This window comes from Eubalaena glacialis, chromosome X (genome assembly GCF_028564815.1).
Source record: "Eubalaena glacialis isolate mEubGla1 chromosome X, mEubGla1.1.hap2.+ XY, whole genome shotgun sequence".
Classification (NCBI taxonomy): domain Eukaryota; kingdom Metazoa; phylum Chordata; class Mammalia; order Artiodactyla; family Balaenidae; genus Eubalaena; species Eubalaena glacialis.
In genome coordinates, this window is record NC_083736.1 from 69,949,936 (window position 1) to 69,965,353 (window position 15,418).

General features: G+C 46.4%; 1 protein-coding gene across 1 annotated transcript; it reads left to right on the top strand.

Annotated features, from left to right (window-relative positions):
* Positions 1-385: 385 nt before the first annotated feature.
* FGF16 (fibroblast growth factor 16) lies at positions 386-8,416 on the top strand. Its single transcript, XM_061178971.1, has 3 exons — positions 386-659; positions 6,709-6,812; positions 8,171-8,416. The coding sequence occupies exons 1-3, from the start codon at positions 386-388 to the stop codon at positions 8,414-8,416; spliced, it is 624 nt and encodes a 207-aa protein (XP_061034954.1).
* The last annotated feature ends 7,002 nt before the right edge of the window (positions 8,417-15,418 follow it).

The following is a 15,418-nucleotide window of genomic DNA, read 5'->3' on the forward strand; positions in this document are numbered from 1 at the left end:
AAAAAAAAAAAGAACCCACACACCAATCTCCGAGGGGATGCCATTGAGGTGTGGCTTGTATTTAAATATCCAATATGTCAATGTAAGGGGAGTGGGTATGTATATAAAGTGCCGTTTGCATCTGATAGCTCGACGAAGCCAGCTATGAGAGGCCTGGGGAGATGGATGCGGAGGGGAAGCGGCACTTTGACTGAGCGCAAGGTCAGGAGCGCGCTGCCCCACGCTCCCCGCCGCTGAGAAGTTCCTTGGACAAGAACAGACGTCGACTGCAGCTCGGCAGAGCGCGGAGCGAGCTAGCAAGCGAGCGCCGCCGAGTCGCCCGCGCCCGCGGCGGGGAGAGGCAGTTCGCGCCCCGCGGCCCCGACTCGGCCCCGCGCGCCCCGCCATGGCTGAGGTGGGGGGGGTCTTCGCTTCCTTGGACTGGGATCTGCACGGCTTCTCCTCGTCTCTGGGGAACGTGCCTTTAGCTGACTCCCCAGGTTTCCTGAACGAGCGCCTGGGCCAGATCGAGGGGAAGCTGCAGCGCGGCTCGCCCACCGACTTCGCCCACTTGAAGGGGATCCTGCGACGCCGCCAGCTCTACTGCCGCACCGGCTTCCACCTGGAGATCTTCCCCAACGGCACGGTGCACGGCACCCGCCACGACCACAGCCGCTTCGGTGAGGACGCGGCCGGGAGGGACGGGAGGCGAGCAGACGGCGCGCTGGGGAGCCGACGGCTCGAGGCTCCGGCTTGGGGCCCGCGGACCGCCCCCCCCCCCCCCGCCCCTCGGCTCGGCGCCGTCTGAGCCCTTCGAGGCGGCCGGCCGCCGGGGACGCGGGGCAGGCGGGACGCGACGGTGCGGACTTGAGCCGCGCAGCGGCGTCGGGGCGCCTGACACCCTCAGACACTCTCGGGAGGAGGCGGGGGCGCCTTGAGGTGCGGCTTCTCCTTTCCCCACTCCACCCTCCCTCCCCCGGGAGCTAGGGGATTGTTCTGGGACCTGGACGCTGCGCTTCCGAGGAAAGCAGGTGGAGCTGGGAGAGGGGTAGGAGCATCCGCCGAGGAGGTCGGGGACCGTGGCTACAGCGTGAGGCTGAGCCTCCAGGGCAGCTGGGTTGTCGCGGCAGATTACCTGAAGCTGGAGCCTTCGTGGGCCGTGGATACGGCTTGTGGACGGCCCGCGCCCAAGTCGATTTTGGCCCGCGGGGACGCGGCAGCCGTGGTACCTGCCTGCCTCTGTGTTGCTCTGCCCGTGTTGAGGGCCAACCCAGACAGCACGGCGGGAGCTGGGTATTACAGAAACTAGGAAAGCCTCCCGGTGGCCACTGTGTAAGGGCACAAGCCCTGGGGCAGCTTTTGCCGGAGCTACCTCTGGATTCCTTGCCTCAGTGAGGAAACCGTTCTGGGCCCACTCCCAGCCCCCAAGACAGGTGTCTCCTGGGCCCAGGGCAGAAGACACCCAGCCTCCATCCAGGATTTTCTCTGCCTGCTACTCTGCAGATTGTTCAAAGGGCACAGCTGCCTGTCTCACATACAGAACACAGTTAATATAAACCTTGACCTGGGACAGAGATCATTGGGTTTCTAAGCAAATGTGTTCACTCCTCAATAATTTGGCCATTTTCATTTTCAATTTCCTATCCTCTACTAAACTGTTATTCCGGTGCTCTGACAGCTACCTTTCCTTGGGTCCCCGCATCTCCCAATGCCCTCTACTTTCTCCCAAGGACCCTATGGGCCAAAGACACCATCTAAGCCAGTGAGAGGCTTTGCCTACCGTCAGGCGTGATACTCTTCCCATCTTTTTCCCATCCTCCTTCACTTCCCCCAAACCTCCCTATCTTCCTATTCCCTGTGCCTTGCTAGAGCTGCACCCCAGTGCACCATAAAAAGTCTAGGGTGGATGGGGAGGGGGGCAGAGGCCTGTTCCTGGGCAAGGCTAAGTCTAGCAAACAACTTAGGGCCAGGGCTGGTCTTCCTTGCTGGGAGCAAGCAGGAACCCTAATGAGGTCTATGTCATCTTGGAAAAATGCACTTGGAGAGCTGGAGTACAGTAGGTTGTGTGTGGGGTGGGGGTAATGGAGGGGTGCAGGTGTCTGTATAAACTTGCAGCAGGTCCTCAAAAGGGTGACAGGGTGGGGTGGGGTGAGGGGAGAGGGAGGGTTAACTTAGCTCCTTTCCCTTCCATCACTAGTGACTTTGCAGTCCCCTTTTGTTTCTCTTCAGAAGGAATGGGACTCCCACCCTGGCCTCAGAGCCCCCCAAAGCTCCCAGAAATGGCCTAAAGATATTGGGGTAGCTCATTCCTGAGATGTGGAATAAAAATTCTGAAATGATGGAGAACTGTGAGGTGGGGGCTGCAGAGGTGGAGAAACTGTGAGCTTGACTCCCAGCAGCTACAAGTGTTCGTCTGACTCCGTGCCTAAACTGAGCCCAGTAACCTACAAGGTCAACATAAAGCAGTAATAGGCTCTTGGGATATGGTCTTTAATTACCTCCCTAAGGACACATCTTGATTTCTTTTCATCTCCCAGGTCTGCTAAGGGTGTTAAGTTTAAGGAGAAACCAAAGGAAATAAAACTGGCGGGAGGAAGGGGTGTTTTCATTGCTGCTTAACTGTTTCATTTTGGGTTTTGCCTTCAGCGCGCGCACACACACACATACTGACTGAGACCACCTCTGCATCACCTTTTCCCTTTCCTCCTTCCCTGGCTTCCTGGCAGTTCCGTGTATTTCCTGTAAAGGAAATGATAACTGGTCAAAGCTGTGTCTTTGTAACGTCCCCTGCCAACTTGCAAGCACACATTTACTCTTTCTCAGTTTAGCTTTTGGCAAAGAAAGAGGTGGCGTTTGAGTTTGCTAACTCTCTCCTCCCTCCACATTTGAGTTAATCAGCCAGGGTATTCAATAAATCGAAACTTTAACATTCCATAAGTGCTTTAGCAGTCAACATTCCAGCAGGGTAAAGTAGGCCAGACTTAAGATATAAAATATTATAGATTTCTGCTTGGGGGGAGGAGGTAGTCTCCAAAGGCCATGTAAAGTAAATAGCTATTTGTTGTAATTGGAGAGCAGGGCCCCCAAGGATTACCCTGGAATCCATGTGTTCAGAATGAGTCAGGCTGAGCCCAAGAGCAGCCTCGACTCCAAATAATAACCTGTTGGCACAGCCTATGCTCCCCCTCCCCTCCCCTCCTCCACCCCCACCCCACCCCCCCATTCTGCAATCAGTAGCCAGGAGTATTTCAATCCCCGCCTGGCTGGCTGGCTGGTGGCATTTACATGAGGTTCACAGGGATCCTGACATTCCTGAGGGGCACCTGTGGGCTGGCAGAGCAGAGCTTGGGAGCCAGGCTGGAGGAGAGGCCTCCCGCCAGGTGGGATGGAACAGGCTCGTGCAGCTGCTTTGGTTTGTGAGCGATATGGTTCTTATTTGGCAAGGTGCCAAAACAGCACTGTCTTGGCCCTGAAGGGCTGAAAGGATGGCTGAGGGCTTTCGGGCGAGTTATGGAGCCAGATTAAATGACATACTAGGCCAGTCATCTAGCTAGGTTCTGAAGCAGTGGGACCCAGAACAGATCTGTTTTCACTGAAGCCATGGGGCAAAAGGTGTAAGAAGAGAAGAGTCTGGAAACTGTCGAACACAGGCCAGAACCTGAGGTGGACAGGTCAAATGAGGCAGGGGAGAGGGAGGTCCTGGGCCTTGAAGGGGGTGAAAGTACTGAGGACAAACTTTGTCTACTTAATACTTTGCTTCAACGTTTTGCTGTTAACACCCCTCTCCAGCTGTAGTTGGGAAAATGTGAAAATGGCTTGTTTTCTCTCTCCCTTCATGCTGGCTGGAATTCAGGAGAAGGTTTAGGAATATCTGTTCCATCATCATGTGCCACTGGGTTCCCACAGTTTGAATCCAGCTAATAGGAAAGTTGGCAAAGGGAAATGATGCCCAAAGACAGCTGGGCAGGGATGATTCCAGCTGTTGGAGACCCCTGTTACTGGACACAACCCAAGTGACTTCCTCTATGATCTGTCCTTTGGCATCAGGGTTAACAGAGAGCTGGAGAAAAACGGTGGTGACTCAAATGGCCCCACCTCTTGGGTTTCATGATTTGTTCTCATACCAGGTTTTGGATGGTGAGATCACAAGCTGCCCTCTGCTACTTAATGAGCTCAGGGTGGTCAGAGACATGAGATAGCGAATGAGGGAACTAAGACTCAGAAGCTCAGAAGTAAGCTGCCTAAGCAAAGAACCGAAGGCTTCAGCGGGTTGGTATCCCTCAAAGTTTAGCACCCAGAACTGAATCATGACCTGGCTTCTCGTTTCCTGGCCATACTGGCCACTCTCCTTTGAACACCCTCCTTTGTTTCCATAGCCCTCTTTAAACACAGTAGAACTAAAAACGGCACTCTCATTGTGATCTGAGGCAGAGCAGAATGGGGCAATCCCCTCCCTTATGCCAGTTACTAGATCTTGATCAATACAGCCTTAGATCACATTAGTATTTTTTCTTTTTTTTCTATTTTTTTTACATTAGCTTTTAGCAATTTTTAATTTTTACATGACTAGCTTCACATTAGCTTTGTAATAATCTCATGAATCAGCCATACTGAGGTTACCTTGTTCAATCAAATTCTGTACGCCATTGTTGTGCATGTTTTGCTAAGCCACGTCTCCCCATTCCAAAGCTGAGCAGACTTGCATTTAGTAAAAATGCACGAAAACACAAAAGAACAGTCCATGTTTTCAAGAAAATATACGTGGTTGCCTGAAGGGGGGAGGAGAGGGGGAGAAGCGTATGGAAATAAAAAGAAAGAGATAGATAAATAAAAAAGCCTTTATGCAGACCAATTATGATAATAGGCCATGAAATAAGGAGTATGATTGACTCATACTGTACTTGAGGCTCACCCTCCCCCAACAAAACCCCAAACACAAAACATCTTGGGTAACTGGTTTGGGGACCAAAGTGCAGGACTTTACATTTATTCTAATTAAAGCTTATTTTGTTGGAGTCAGCCCATTTTTCCATTCTCTTGAAATCTCTTTGGATTTTTATTGTCGCCCTCTCAGCTGTATGTCTTCTGGAACTAGGGTAAACAGTCCCCCTATGTCCTCTTATAAGTCATTTATTAAAATGTTAAACAGGGCAGAACCAAAATCAGAACGCTGTGCAGTGTAACTAAAGGTTTTGGTCCACTAAATCAGTATCTGCTTAAGCCCTACTTGGCACCAGGTATTTTCCCTTCCCCTCCTACCATCTTGTGTCAATATCCTTTCCCAAAACTCTTTTTGTACTGCAAAAGTTAGTAACAACCAGACTGAGACTAAAACTTGGAGGATGTCGATGCTAGAGGCCAAAGGCCACGTTCTGAGTGTTCTCTACAATGGCAGCAGAAGAGCGTTACATTCTCCAAATAGGTCCGAGTGTGCCCTAAAAGCTTCCATACCTGAATGCCCACCCACCAGCCCAAGTCACTGGGGCTCTTCAGGAGACTTCCCACTGGAGTTCTGAACCTGATTTCACAATTGCCCACTTAATTTTTTAAAGCGATCTTTAAGGAATCAGTCCCAATCCCTGTGTAGATTACATAGAATATTATTACCCTTAAGAATTACATTTTTGGATGAGAAAGACAGCCAGATATGAGCTCATTTCATACCTTTGGATGCCTGTGTGAGTCAATAGTATCACGTTTTGGTCTGTATGTTGAAAAACATGGTTAGAGAACATCAAAGAGAAATCTAGTTGACCATTACATCTGTATCCAAATAATAGATGTGCTATCTTAGAACAAAACTGTGAAGTCTTCAATATCACCAGGATTTCAGCTCTGGTTCTTTTTTCCCTCTTAGTAGTCGATTTCTTTTTTCCCCCCTACTGCGGCTGGGTAAATGAAAACGTTTTCAAATCCTCACCTCTAACTTTGTCAGCTAGAGGGACATTTCTGAATATCTTCCCTTTTCCCTTAAAGCTGCAACATCTCACATCAGTATCAAGTCTAATACCACCTGCCAACTCTTTGCCATAGATAAATTTAAAATCCTCAAGAGGGAAGGGGAGAATGACAGGCTTGTCAGCCTGAGGCTGCACTGGCCAAGAGTACTTTTGAGGAGAAAGCTCTCACCAGGCCAAATTTTGCTTCCTGCCATAGGCTGGAGGAACAAACTTGGTGAGTGGCCTGTGTGGCCTTTGTTAGAGTCAGTTACAGGCAGTTGACAGCCTCATGTGGCTTTAAGGACATGGGAGCTAAGAGGCTGCAAAACAAGTTCAGCCTAGAGGACAGCAAGGTAATGCTGTGTGCTCTGGGGAGGAGGGAAGTGACTTTGGGAAGATACAGAAACCTGGCCACATTCTTTCATTTTGAAAGCTGCCCTCCCAGTTCTTGAAATGGTGGTATTTAACAGCAATAGTACCTTGTAATTATGGAGCTTCTGTAGCCAAAGCCTTCTCATGGTCTTTTCCTTATAATATGCCTAAGAGTGTTGAATAGAGGCAGAGATTGTGTCCCCCATTTTACATATGGACAAGCCGAGGCCCAGAGAGACTCAGTGCCTTCTCTGAGGTTCCATTCTTGCTGCAAAAGATGGTTTCATCAGGTAATTCACCAAAGGCACACAGAGGTGGCCTCCAGTTGGGCATAAAGGACTAGTAGCTCACGTCACCTGAACAGTTTCCTCTTAGCTTGATATCAGTGATGGAAATGGCATTCACTTTTTTGCTCTAGGAATTCTGGAGTTTATCAGCCTGGCTGTGGGGCTGATCAGCATCCGGGGAGTGGACTCTGGCCTGTATTTAGGAATGAACGAGCGAGGAGAACTCTATGGGTCGGTAAGTTTAAGGTTTTTTTGTCCTCAGAAGCTGTTACCACAAGTGTTTGGACAATGTAAGGCAAAACATTCATCTAGCACTTGAAAGCACTTTTGTCAACTTTAAAGGATTAGTGTCTTCTAGTCAGTTCTTGACTGCCCAGGAACTTACTACATAACACTTTCACTCATTCAGCCTCCATCAAAACAGAAGCTTTTCTGTAGTACATTTGCTTTCGCCTTCTCCATTAGAGGGCCAGCTCATCTGATAATAATAGGAAGCTGTACTGGTTTGTCAGTAGATGGTAAGGGTTTGGGGCATTAACTCTCCCAAGGAGCACATCTGATTTGTGATGGGTACCCAGAGGAGTAGCCAACTGGCTGGCACAAAAATAGGCAGTGGGAGAGCTGGCCTTCAGATTGAGGATTCTGAGATTAACGACACAGTCCTCGATGTCCAGATTGCTTCAGCTGAATCCCAAAGGCCAAACAAAATAAACAAACAAATGAAGAGTGAGGGTTCCAGGGTCTGGTGACAGCCCTAAAGTCCCCAGCTAGGACTGGGTTGGCTGCAGTGCATGTTCACTATTTTGGAAGCCAGCCCAGAGCTGGGGAATGGTGACTTTGCTGATCTTAACCCTTTCAGAGGATCCCAACTCCTGGCTTTGGCTTTTGAGTCACAGAGCATACTTTCTGGCTGCCTGCACCCCATGAAATCAGAGCACATTCTTCCCTGACACCTAAGAGATAGGCCTGTCCCCAGCACTCAGTATCGGCAAAACCCCAGCAAGTAGTATGGTGGTTGGATCAAGTGTGAGAAGGAACAGAGGCAAGAGACCCAGGAGCTGCCAGCTTGAAGTAGCCAGATTGGAGGAACTTTTCAAGGAGATCTTTTCTGAGCTTTCCAACTGACAGGCCTGAGACCCTTCATTAGGAGAGATCACAGCTCACCTCCCATGGAGCTTTATATAGATCCGAGGCCTTTGCCTGTCAGTTGACATGGTTGACTGCAATCTCAGTGGATTTGAACATCATTAGCCCTAAGTAGGGAGAAAACTCAGGGGTGCCAGCGGGGCATTGGGAGGCCATAGCAGAAATTCTCAGGCTCAAAGTGCCAGGTGAGCCCATCTCTTTCAGTCTCCTGCCTTCAGAAAAAATATCACCGGAAACATTTTTGCGTGGCTCACAAAAGAGGGTGAAAGTGATACCAACAGGGCTGTTTTGTACTGTTTGGAAAGAAGATGCCTCAGGAATACCGGGAGATAGGACTGAAATATTCTAATATCAATGTGCTATTACTATTTTAGTTTCTCCACCAGCAAGCTGGGATGGGAGAAATAGTCATATAATGGGCTCTGCTTTATTTTCTCACCCTCACAGAAGAAACTCACACGTGAATGTGTTTTCCGGGAACAGTTTGAAGAAAATTGGTACAACACCTATGCCTCCACCTTGTACAAACACTCGGACTCGGAGAGACAGTATTATGTGGCCCTGAATAAAGACGGCTCACCCCGGGAGGGATACAGGACTAAACGACACCAGAAATTCACTCACTTTTTACCCAGGCCAGTAGATCCTTCTAAGTTGCCCTCCATGTCCAGAGACCTTTTCCGCTATAGGTAACAGACCCCTAGTGTGACCTCTGTGACCTGTATACTCTGGGGCCACAGTTGTCTCTGGAAGCACTATACTCATAGCTTTTCAATCTTCTTTCCTATCAATTTAGATAACAGAGAAGCACTTACTGTTCAACTCGACCCAGCTGTTCCCTTGTTGTTCAAAGTGTATATCAAGGTTGGGTTATTTTGGGGAGGGATGTGGGGGGAGGGGGAGGTCTAGAGGGAATCTTGTATATACTTTTTTCTTTACTCATGTTCTTTCCCCTGAGGTGGCACAAGAAAGAATGGGGGCCCCCGCCAAGGGCCAGAGGTGTCTTGCCCCACAATCTACCCAAATACCTTGACAGTGGGTAAATGAAAGACCGAGGAATCTGCCATAGATGCTACCTACAGAGCTTTGGAGAAGTCTCATTAAGAAAATCCTTGGGGCTACAGCCCTGCTGCAAGCCATCCCTGCACTGGCTCTGCAGATTTCTCATCTGTCCTGACATGCAGTTTCCCTGCCATTGGAAGTGGGAGATGGGGTAGGCTGTAAGAAAATGATATTAAAATGTAAGCATGGATACTGTGCATAAGGACAAACTATTTATGAAATGTATATGCTATTTATTTTATATATTTATTTATTTCAAAATAATTTTATTTTTAATGAGAGATGCTATGACTGGATTTTCATCAGAAAGAATAAGGTCCTACTGAAACAGGATAAATGAGTTAGTAAAGGCTTTTATTGGCAATAAAATTGTCTTTATATTGTAACCACTGTCTAATTCTATTCATTTGTACACTTAGGATTAGAAGGTTGGTTAGCTTCTTTCGCTACTCATTAGAATCTCTTGATGTTGGCATCACACTGCCTAGGCTAGGTGACCCACTATCTACAATATTAGCATTATCTAGGGGCCCTATCTGAAGTTCCTTCTGGTTCTATGACTTTAAATTTAGTGGTGAGTCAAAGCTTCAGGAAGGCCCGGACCAACAGCCCTTATGGAAGCACCCATTTGTGCTTAGGACTAAGTATAGAGAAACCCTCCTTTGGGATTTGGTTAGGGCCCAAAGCCTGAAGGTCAGAAACCCTAATTGGTGGCTTCTTACTTAACATATGAAGATGACGGGATTCAAAAAAAACAACAATCAATCAATAGGGAGAATGATTCTTTTTGAACCAGTCAACTTCCCTTCTGGAGGTGTTCTCCCACTCCCTCTCCAAACCCCCAGCCCCCTCCTCTGCCAGTGTTTCTCCTAGAGAGCAACAGTTCTTAGAGTATATGGTCTCTTCACCAGCAGCATCATCTGGGCACTTGTTAGAAATGTAAGAGATCAGGTCGTACCCCAGACCTGCCAAATCAGAATCACTGGGTGTGGGGCCCAACAATCTGCAAGTTAACAAGCCTTCCAGAGGATTCCTATGCACAATAAAGTTTGAAATCTAGTGCCCTAAAAGAATGGTTTTCAAGAAGAATTCTTTTTGCATCTGAATGGTCTATAAGGAAAGTTTTAGGATAAATTCAGTCCATAAAATAAGAGTGGCTCTAGTTGAAGTGGGAAAGGCATTCTTGGAGCTTCCTCTTCTCCAGAGCAGCCTCTGAGATATCTTGCTTTGAAATCCCTGGCCTCTTGACTGATATTTACTGAGGTGGGAGTATAGGGTTTTTTGCATTTTCAAAGCAAATGCTGTCTGGAAACAAGAACCAAAGGAATAAAAGTCTCATTGCATACTCAGGCACCATGAAGTACTGGTGGGAGAAGGTTTTGGGTTTAGGATCGTTCCTCCTGGTGCTCCTCAGTCACATCCACTACTTCCCCAACTGATTGGTAAAACAAATAGCTTAGGTAGCAGCTCACTTAAAAATCAAAACCAAAAACTCTACAAAAGTTTGTCCAAATCTAAGTACCCAACAGAGAAACCACACATATGAGTATACACACATGAAAGAGCAAATACGACTGTATGATAGAAAGTGCTAAGTTGCACAGTGTATGTGATCACAGACTAGAATGCTTGCCCACGGAACCACCAAGGCAGAGATCACACAGGGCTGGGGTGAGCAGGGAAAGTTTCCTGAAAGGGGTAATGCCCGCTGCGGTGAACCAACAGGAGGATTTAGAGAGCCAAGAGGCTGATGGCAATGTCTGTATTGGGCTACAGGGAAGAAACACCACCTCTAGAGGTCTCTGGGAGGAGGGTAAAAATCAGCTGTGTGACATTTTTTATCACATTTTGAATGTGCATCACACCTTTATTTTAAAACCAAAATTTTACCTATATTCTCTATGGTCAGCTACCTAGAACTTCTGATACACAGCCCCAACTTCTGAGGGCTTGTGAGATAAGTGAGATCTGTTTTAACCAATAGGAAGCTGGCACTTCCCTGTGAGTAGGGCCAGTGTTGTTACTCTAGTGAGGCAGTTGACATGGGCCTGGCAATGCCACAAGCACCGTACTACACAGGGTAGGATTTACAATGAAAATGCCAATGTAATGAAAAGGGAAAGATTCCATATCCTAGGGTCAGGTCTTACCCTTTTCCCCTGGGTAGAAGTAGAGGGAAAAAGAACAGAAGAAGGGTCCCAAGATGCAGAAGGGGTTCATAGGGGAGGCACTCTTGTACTGAGTTTTAGGAATAACAATGAATGGGGCACATTGCCAGCAAATGTCAGTGGGCATCTGTTGTCACGGTCAAAAAGAGGGAAAAGATAAATTCTGGAAATTAAAATGTAAGATGGATGACCTACTACCACTAGAGCAATCAGCAGCTGATTGACACCATATCCCCAAAGTGCTAAAGTAATGGATTTTGTGCCAACCTAGAGGAAATTGTAGAGTAGTAAGCTCTGGACCTCTGGTTTTGAATGAAAACATGCACAGAGACTGTTTACTATTCATCTTTTCATCCCCTCCCAGTGTTTAGGGTGTTCCTGGAACAAAACAAACACTTAGGAAATGGTTGCTGAATAAATGAATGGTTGGTTGAAAGAATGAATGAGTAAATGAATGAATGGACAAAGACATAGACACCTTTAGCAAATATGTATATGATGCAAATGCCGGGCTAGAGAAAGCAAATGCATTACATACGAGAATCATCTGAACTATTAAGTTCCCAGTACACTTAAATATGCACAATGACAAACTAGGCTGTATCTTAAGAAAGATACTCAGTACCCTGTCACTGGAAGTGTTTAAGCAGAGGCTAGACAAAGTCTTGAGAAGGATATTGCATCATTTGGATGGAACAGGGTGAATGCTAAATAAAAGTGACCAAATGTGGTGGCATTATTTACTAATTACATACTCCACGGGACCCCCAGATTTCTCCTGGGCACCTATAGTGTCCTAGGAGAAAGAGGATATAAGACCTAGGAATGCTACACAACTGCTATTCCAGGCCAAGAAAAACACTGTACACCAGAGTTTCCAAACTTGGGGTTCACGAGGTCCTTAATGGTCCATGGAAGGCCCTTTGGGCCTGAACTCCCAAAACAGTATGCAAATTTTTATGTGTGTGTACATTTGATCTTCCATTGGTTCTCAGAGGATCCCCCAAAATGTTAGGAACCACTACCCTAGGAGTTTCCGCAGCCTCAAAACATCTGGCATAAGAACTGGTGGCCACTGCAATCCTATGTGAAACCTTGATAGAGTTTTAGTTTAGTTTTGTTTTTCTCAAAGACATAGATTTTATGTGTGAAACCTTTGACTCCTATCATCTAAGAGATAGCTCTGTTTGGCAACAGGGAGGTGGGAGTGAGGGGAGGGAAGAGCTGGGCTGGCTTCACTGCTCAGTGGTTCTGAACAAAGCTCAACCCAGGGCCAACCCTGACAGCAGTTCTGATGGCAACAAGACTCCCCTTCCCCTCCCTACCAGCCCTCTTTTTTACCCCCACTGCCACAGCCGAATGTTGTTCATGCTGAAAAAACAATCAGAGGCTGAACCCACCAGGCCCAGACACAAGGAGCTTATCAGAGCCATCAGAGCAGACTCCCTCCCCAGAGAACTTTAATGAAAGACTTAAGATAATAAAAGAACCCAAGTTTATCTTACCTTCAAGTCACTGTGGTGCTCAGCCACTGAATCCCTAGCTACATAGAAATCCATCAGGCTCAGGGCTCTAGTGGGGCCACAAGTCACACAGGCTTCGTCCAAGTTGCCTAGAGCACGGGTTTAGCCTTCCTCTCCCTGACTCTTCAGCTGACCTTTGGGGACTGCTGCTTTCCTTCTCTCTGGAGTAGTTGGAGCTGCATTGCCTTTTCCCAGCACTTCATGAACAGGGAGCTGCTGAGGAGGAATGTGGGGTGTTAGGGAGAAAGGGATCAGTGAGGAAGGACACTTTTTCTTTTGGAAAGACACGTTCACGGTCAGTCATCTAACTAACTTCCTTGCTCAGCAGGAGGAACAGAACATAATTTAGTTTGTCATTCCTAGAGCTCCCTCTGTTCTCAAAAGAGAAAATGGAAGACCTTTCTAATAGGCCTCTACACCAGGGCTCTGGTGTCAACTGCAGAGATACCCAACACTTGCAACCCAGCACAGGCTGTTGCTCCTCTAAATCTCTTTCCAATTCCCAGACGAAGTATGGGCTCAGCTCTGTTCCTTATCGTTGCAATGTAGCACAAGACATGCAGATAACATGTTCTTCAGGTCCTGAAGTCAGACCAACCTTGTTTTATATCCAGATTCCTTTACTTCCTCTTTGACCCTGAACAAATTCATTAATTCATTCATTAATTCAACGAGTATTTGTTGAGCACTTTTTTTCATCTTCAGAGACATAACAGTAAATAAGACAGGTGTAGTTCCTCTCCTCCTGATATGGTCTAGTCAGGAAGACAGACATAAACAAGTAAACCTACAAATTGTAACACGTGCCGTAAAGAAAGAGTGCAAGGTGCTATGAGAGTACGTAGCAAGGCAGGCATAACCTTTTAAGGGGATTAGGGGAAGGCTTCCTGAAAAAATGATTCTTACGGTGAGACCTGAAGGGTGACTAGGAGGGTAGGAATAGCTTTCCAGGGATAGAGAACAGGAATATGTAAAAGTCCAGAGGCAGGAAGGAGTTAGTTAGGCATGATCAAAAAACTACGAGAATGTGATGTGGCTCAGTTGTAGTAAGCCACAGGGTCTTCACCTGTAAGATGAAAATAAACACAGAACCTACCTCAAGGGCAATTGCTGTGAAGACTAAATAAGATAATGTATTGAAAGTGTAAAGTGCTTAGCACAGTTCCTGGTGCATAGTAAGCGCTCAATAAATGTTTGCTATTGCTATTACATTTAGTTCATTATTTATTAGTAGCAGTATTAATTTGAAGACATATCTCTGAATGAACATATGCATCACTCCACCCCCTCTCCATACGTATGATTCTGCTGGGGTTTTACAAAGGACAGGTACCAGAAGGTAAGGTGGCACATGAGACAGCCATGCCATACAAATGCCAACCTCTTACTAAGAACACATAATGAGAGTACCCACTTGGAAACTCCACTGTCTAATGTACCTAATGAAGCAAACCAACAGAATCTGTCAGCCCTCATCCAACTTCTATTTTAGTTATATTTTAGCAGTGCATCCTAGGGTCACAGGAGCCTCCCTTCTGCAGGCTCCCATGACCACACCATGAATAGACAGTCCCACCCGGGTCCCACACATCCAGAGCCCTCTTTCTTCATTTCTCTTCCTTATAGTCATGCACTCTGAGCCCCATCCCAGTCCTCTTTAACATGCCACACACTAGACTCCTAGTAAACTCGTGGTGGCAGATGCATGCTTGCCCTGTCTGTTTCCAACTTCCCTGTGTCCCACCAGTTGTAAATGCTCCAAGTTTCCAAAACCCATCATACCATCCTAACCTCACCTAACACTATACCCTATAGGTTTCTCCATGCTTGCCCCTTAAGCTATTATACCCACACCCAATAGATCCCACAACTCTCCTCCAATATAAACCCAGGGCACAGCCTCCTCAATGTACAATCTGAATGTCATGTATATATACAGGACAGAATAACTTGGAGAGCCCACACCCAAAGCTCCATCCAACTCAGTTTAAAGTGCCCACTTTCTCTGCTTCTGCTCCTGGATTGCCAACATTGCTAGGTAAAGCTATGAAAATTGGGTCATCAAATGACTCCACTACAAATACAGTCACATCAACCTCAAACAGACCAGCCTTTTCCCACTTAACAGGCCTTTTATTCATTTAGTTTTGATTCTGTCTGGCATTCACTGTAGCCTATCATAAAAATCCCTAACATCTAAACAGCTTTATACTGGCTTAGTGTTAACCAAACTTTTCTGCTAAGCACCTGGTAAAATTGTCTAAAAGTAGACTCTGGGCTCTGTTGGGACTCCCTAAATCAGAATTTCCAACTGAAAGGCTTGTTTATCTATATCAATGTTTCTCAAACTTTTTGATCTGAGGAGCCCTTACAAACTTAAAAACTATGTAGGACCTTTTATTTATTTGGATTATAGCTATTGGTATTTAACATATTAGAAATTAAAATTCAGCAATTTTAATTATCTAATAATTCATTTAAAATAACAACAAACCCATTAACATTAACATAAATTACATTTTTATGAAAAAAGTAACTCTATTCTCAAAAATTTAATGAGTGGTATTATTTTACATTTTTCCAAACCTCTTTGATGTCTGCCTTAATAGCAGACAGCTGAATTCTTATATCTGCTTCTGCATTCAATTTGTTGCTATATGTTCTTTTGGCTGAAATATGGGGAGAAAATCTGGCCTCTCCTAGATCTGTAATTAGGAAAGAAAGGACCTCATGGACCCCCAAGAATCCTTAGACTACTCTTTGAGAATCACTGATCTGTATATTTAAAAGTCCCCAAGGAATTCTTATCAAGAAACTAGGTGGCAAACACTGCATTAGTTCATGTGAGATATTACAAATCTCCATTTGTCTCTAGCTCTCAGCTCCAGACTGTTCCAGATCAGGCATTCTCTGGTCTCTCTCTGTAGATGAAACCTCCCTCA

Bases quoted from the DNA above. Each gene is read 5' to 3' on its own strand.
- FGF16 (XM_061178971.1), top strand. From the start codon at position 386: ATGGCTGAGGTGGGGGGGGTCTTCGCTTCCTTGGACTGGGATCTGCAC. The intron at 660-6,708 runs GTGAGGACGCGG...TTTTTGCTCTAG, and splicing joins CCACGACCACAGCCGCTTCG to GAATTCTGGAGTTTATCAGC. The intron at 6,813-8,170 runs GTAAGTTTAAGG...TCACCCTCACAG, and splicing joins GAGGAGAACTCTATGGGTCG to AAGAAACTCACACGTGAATG.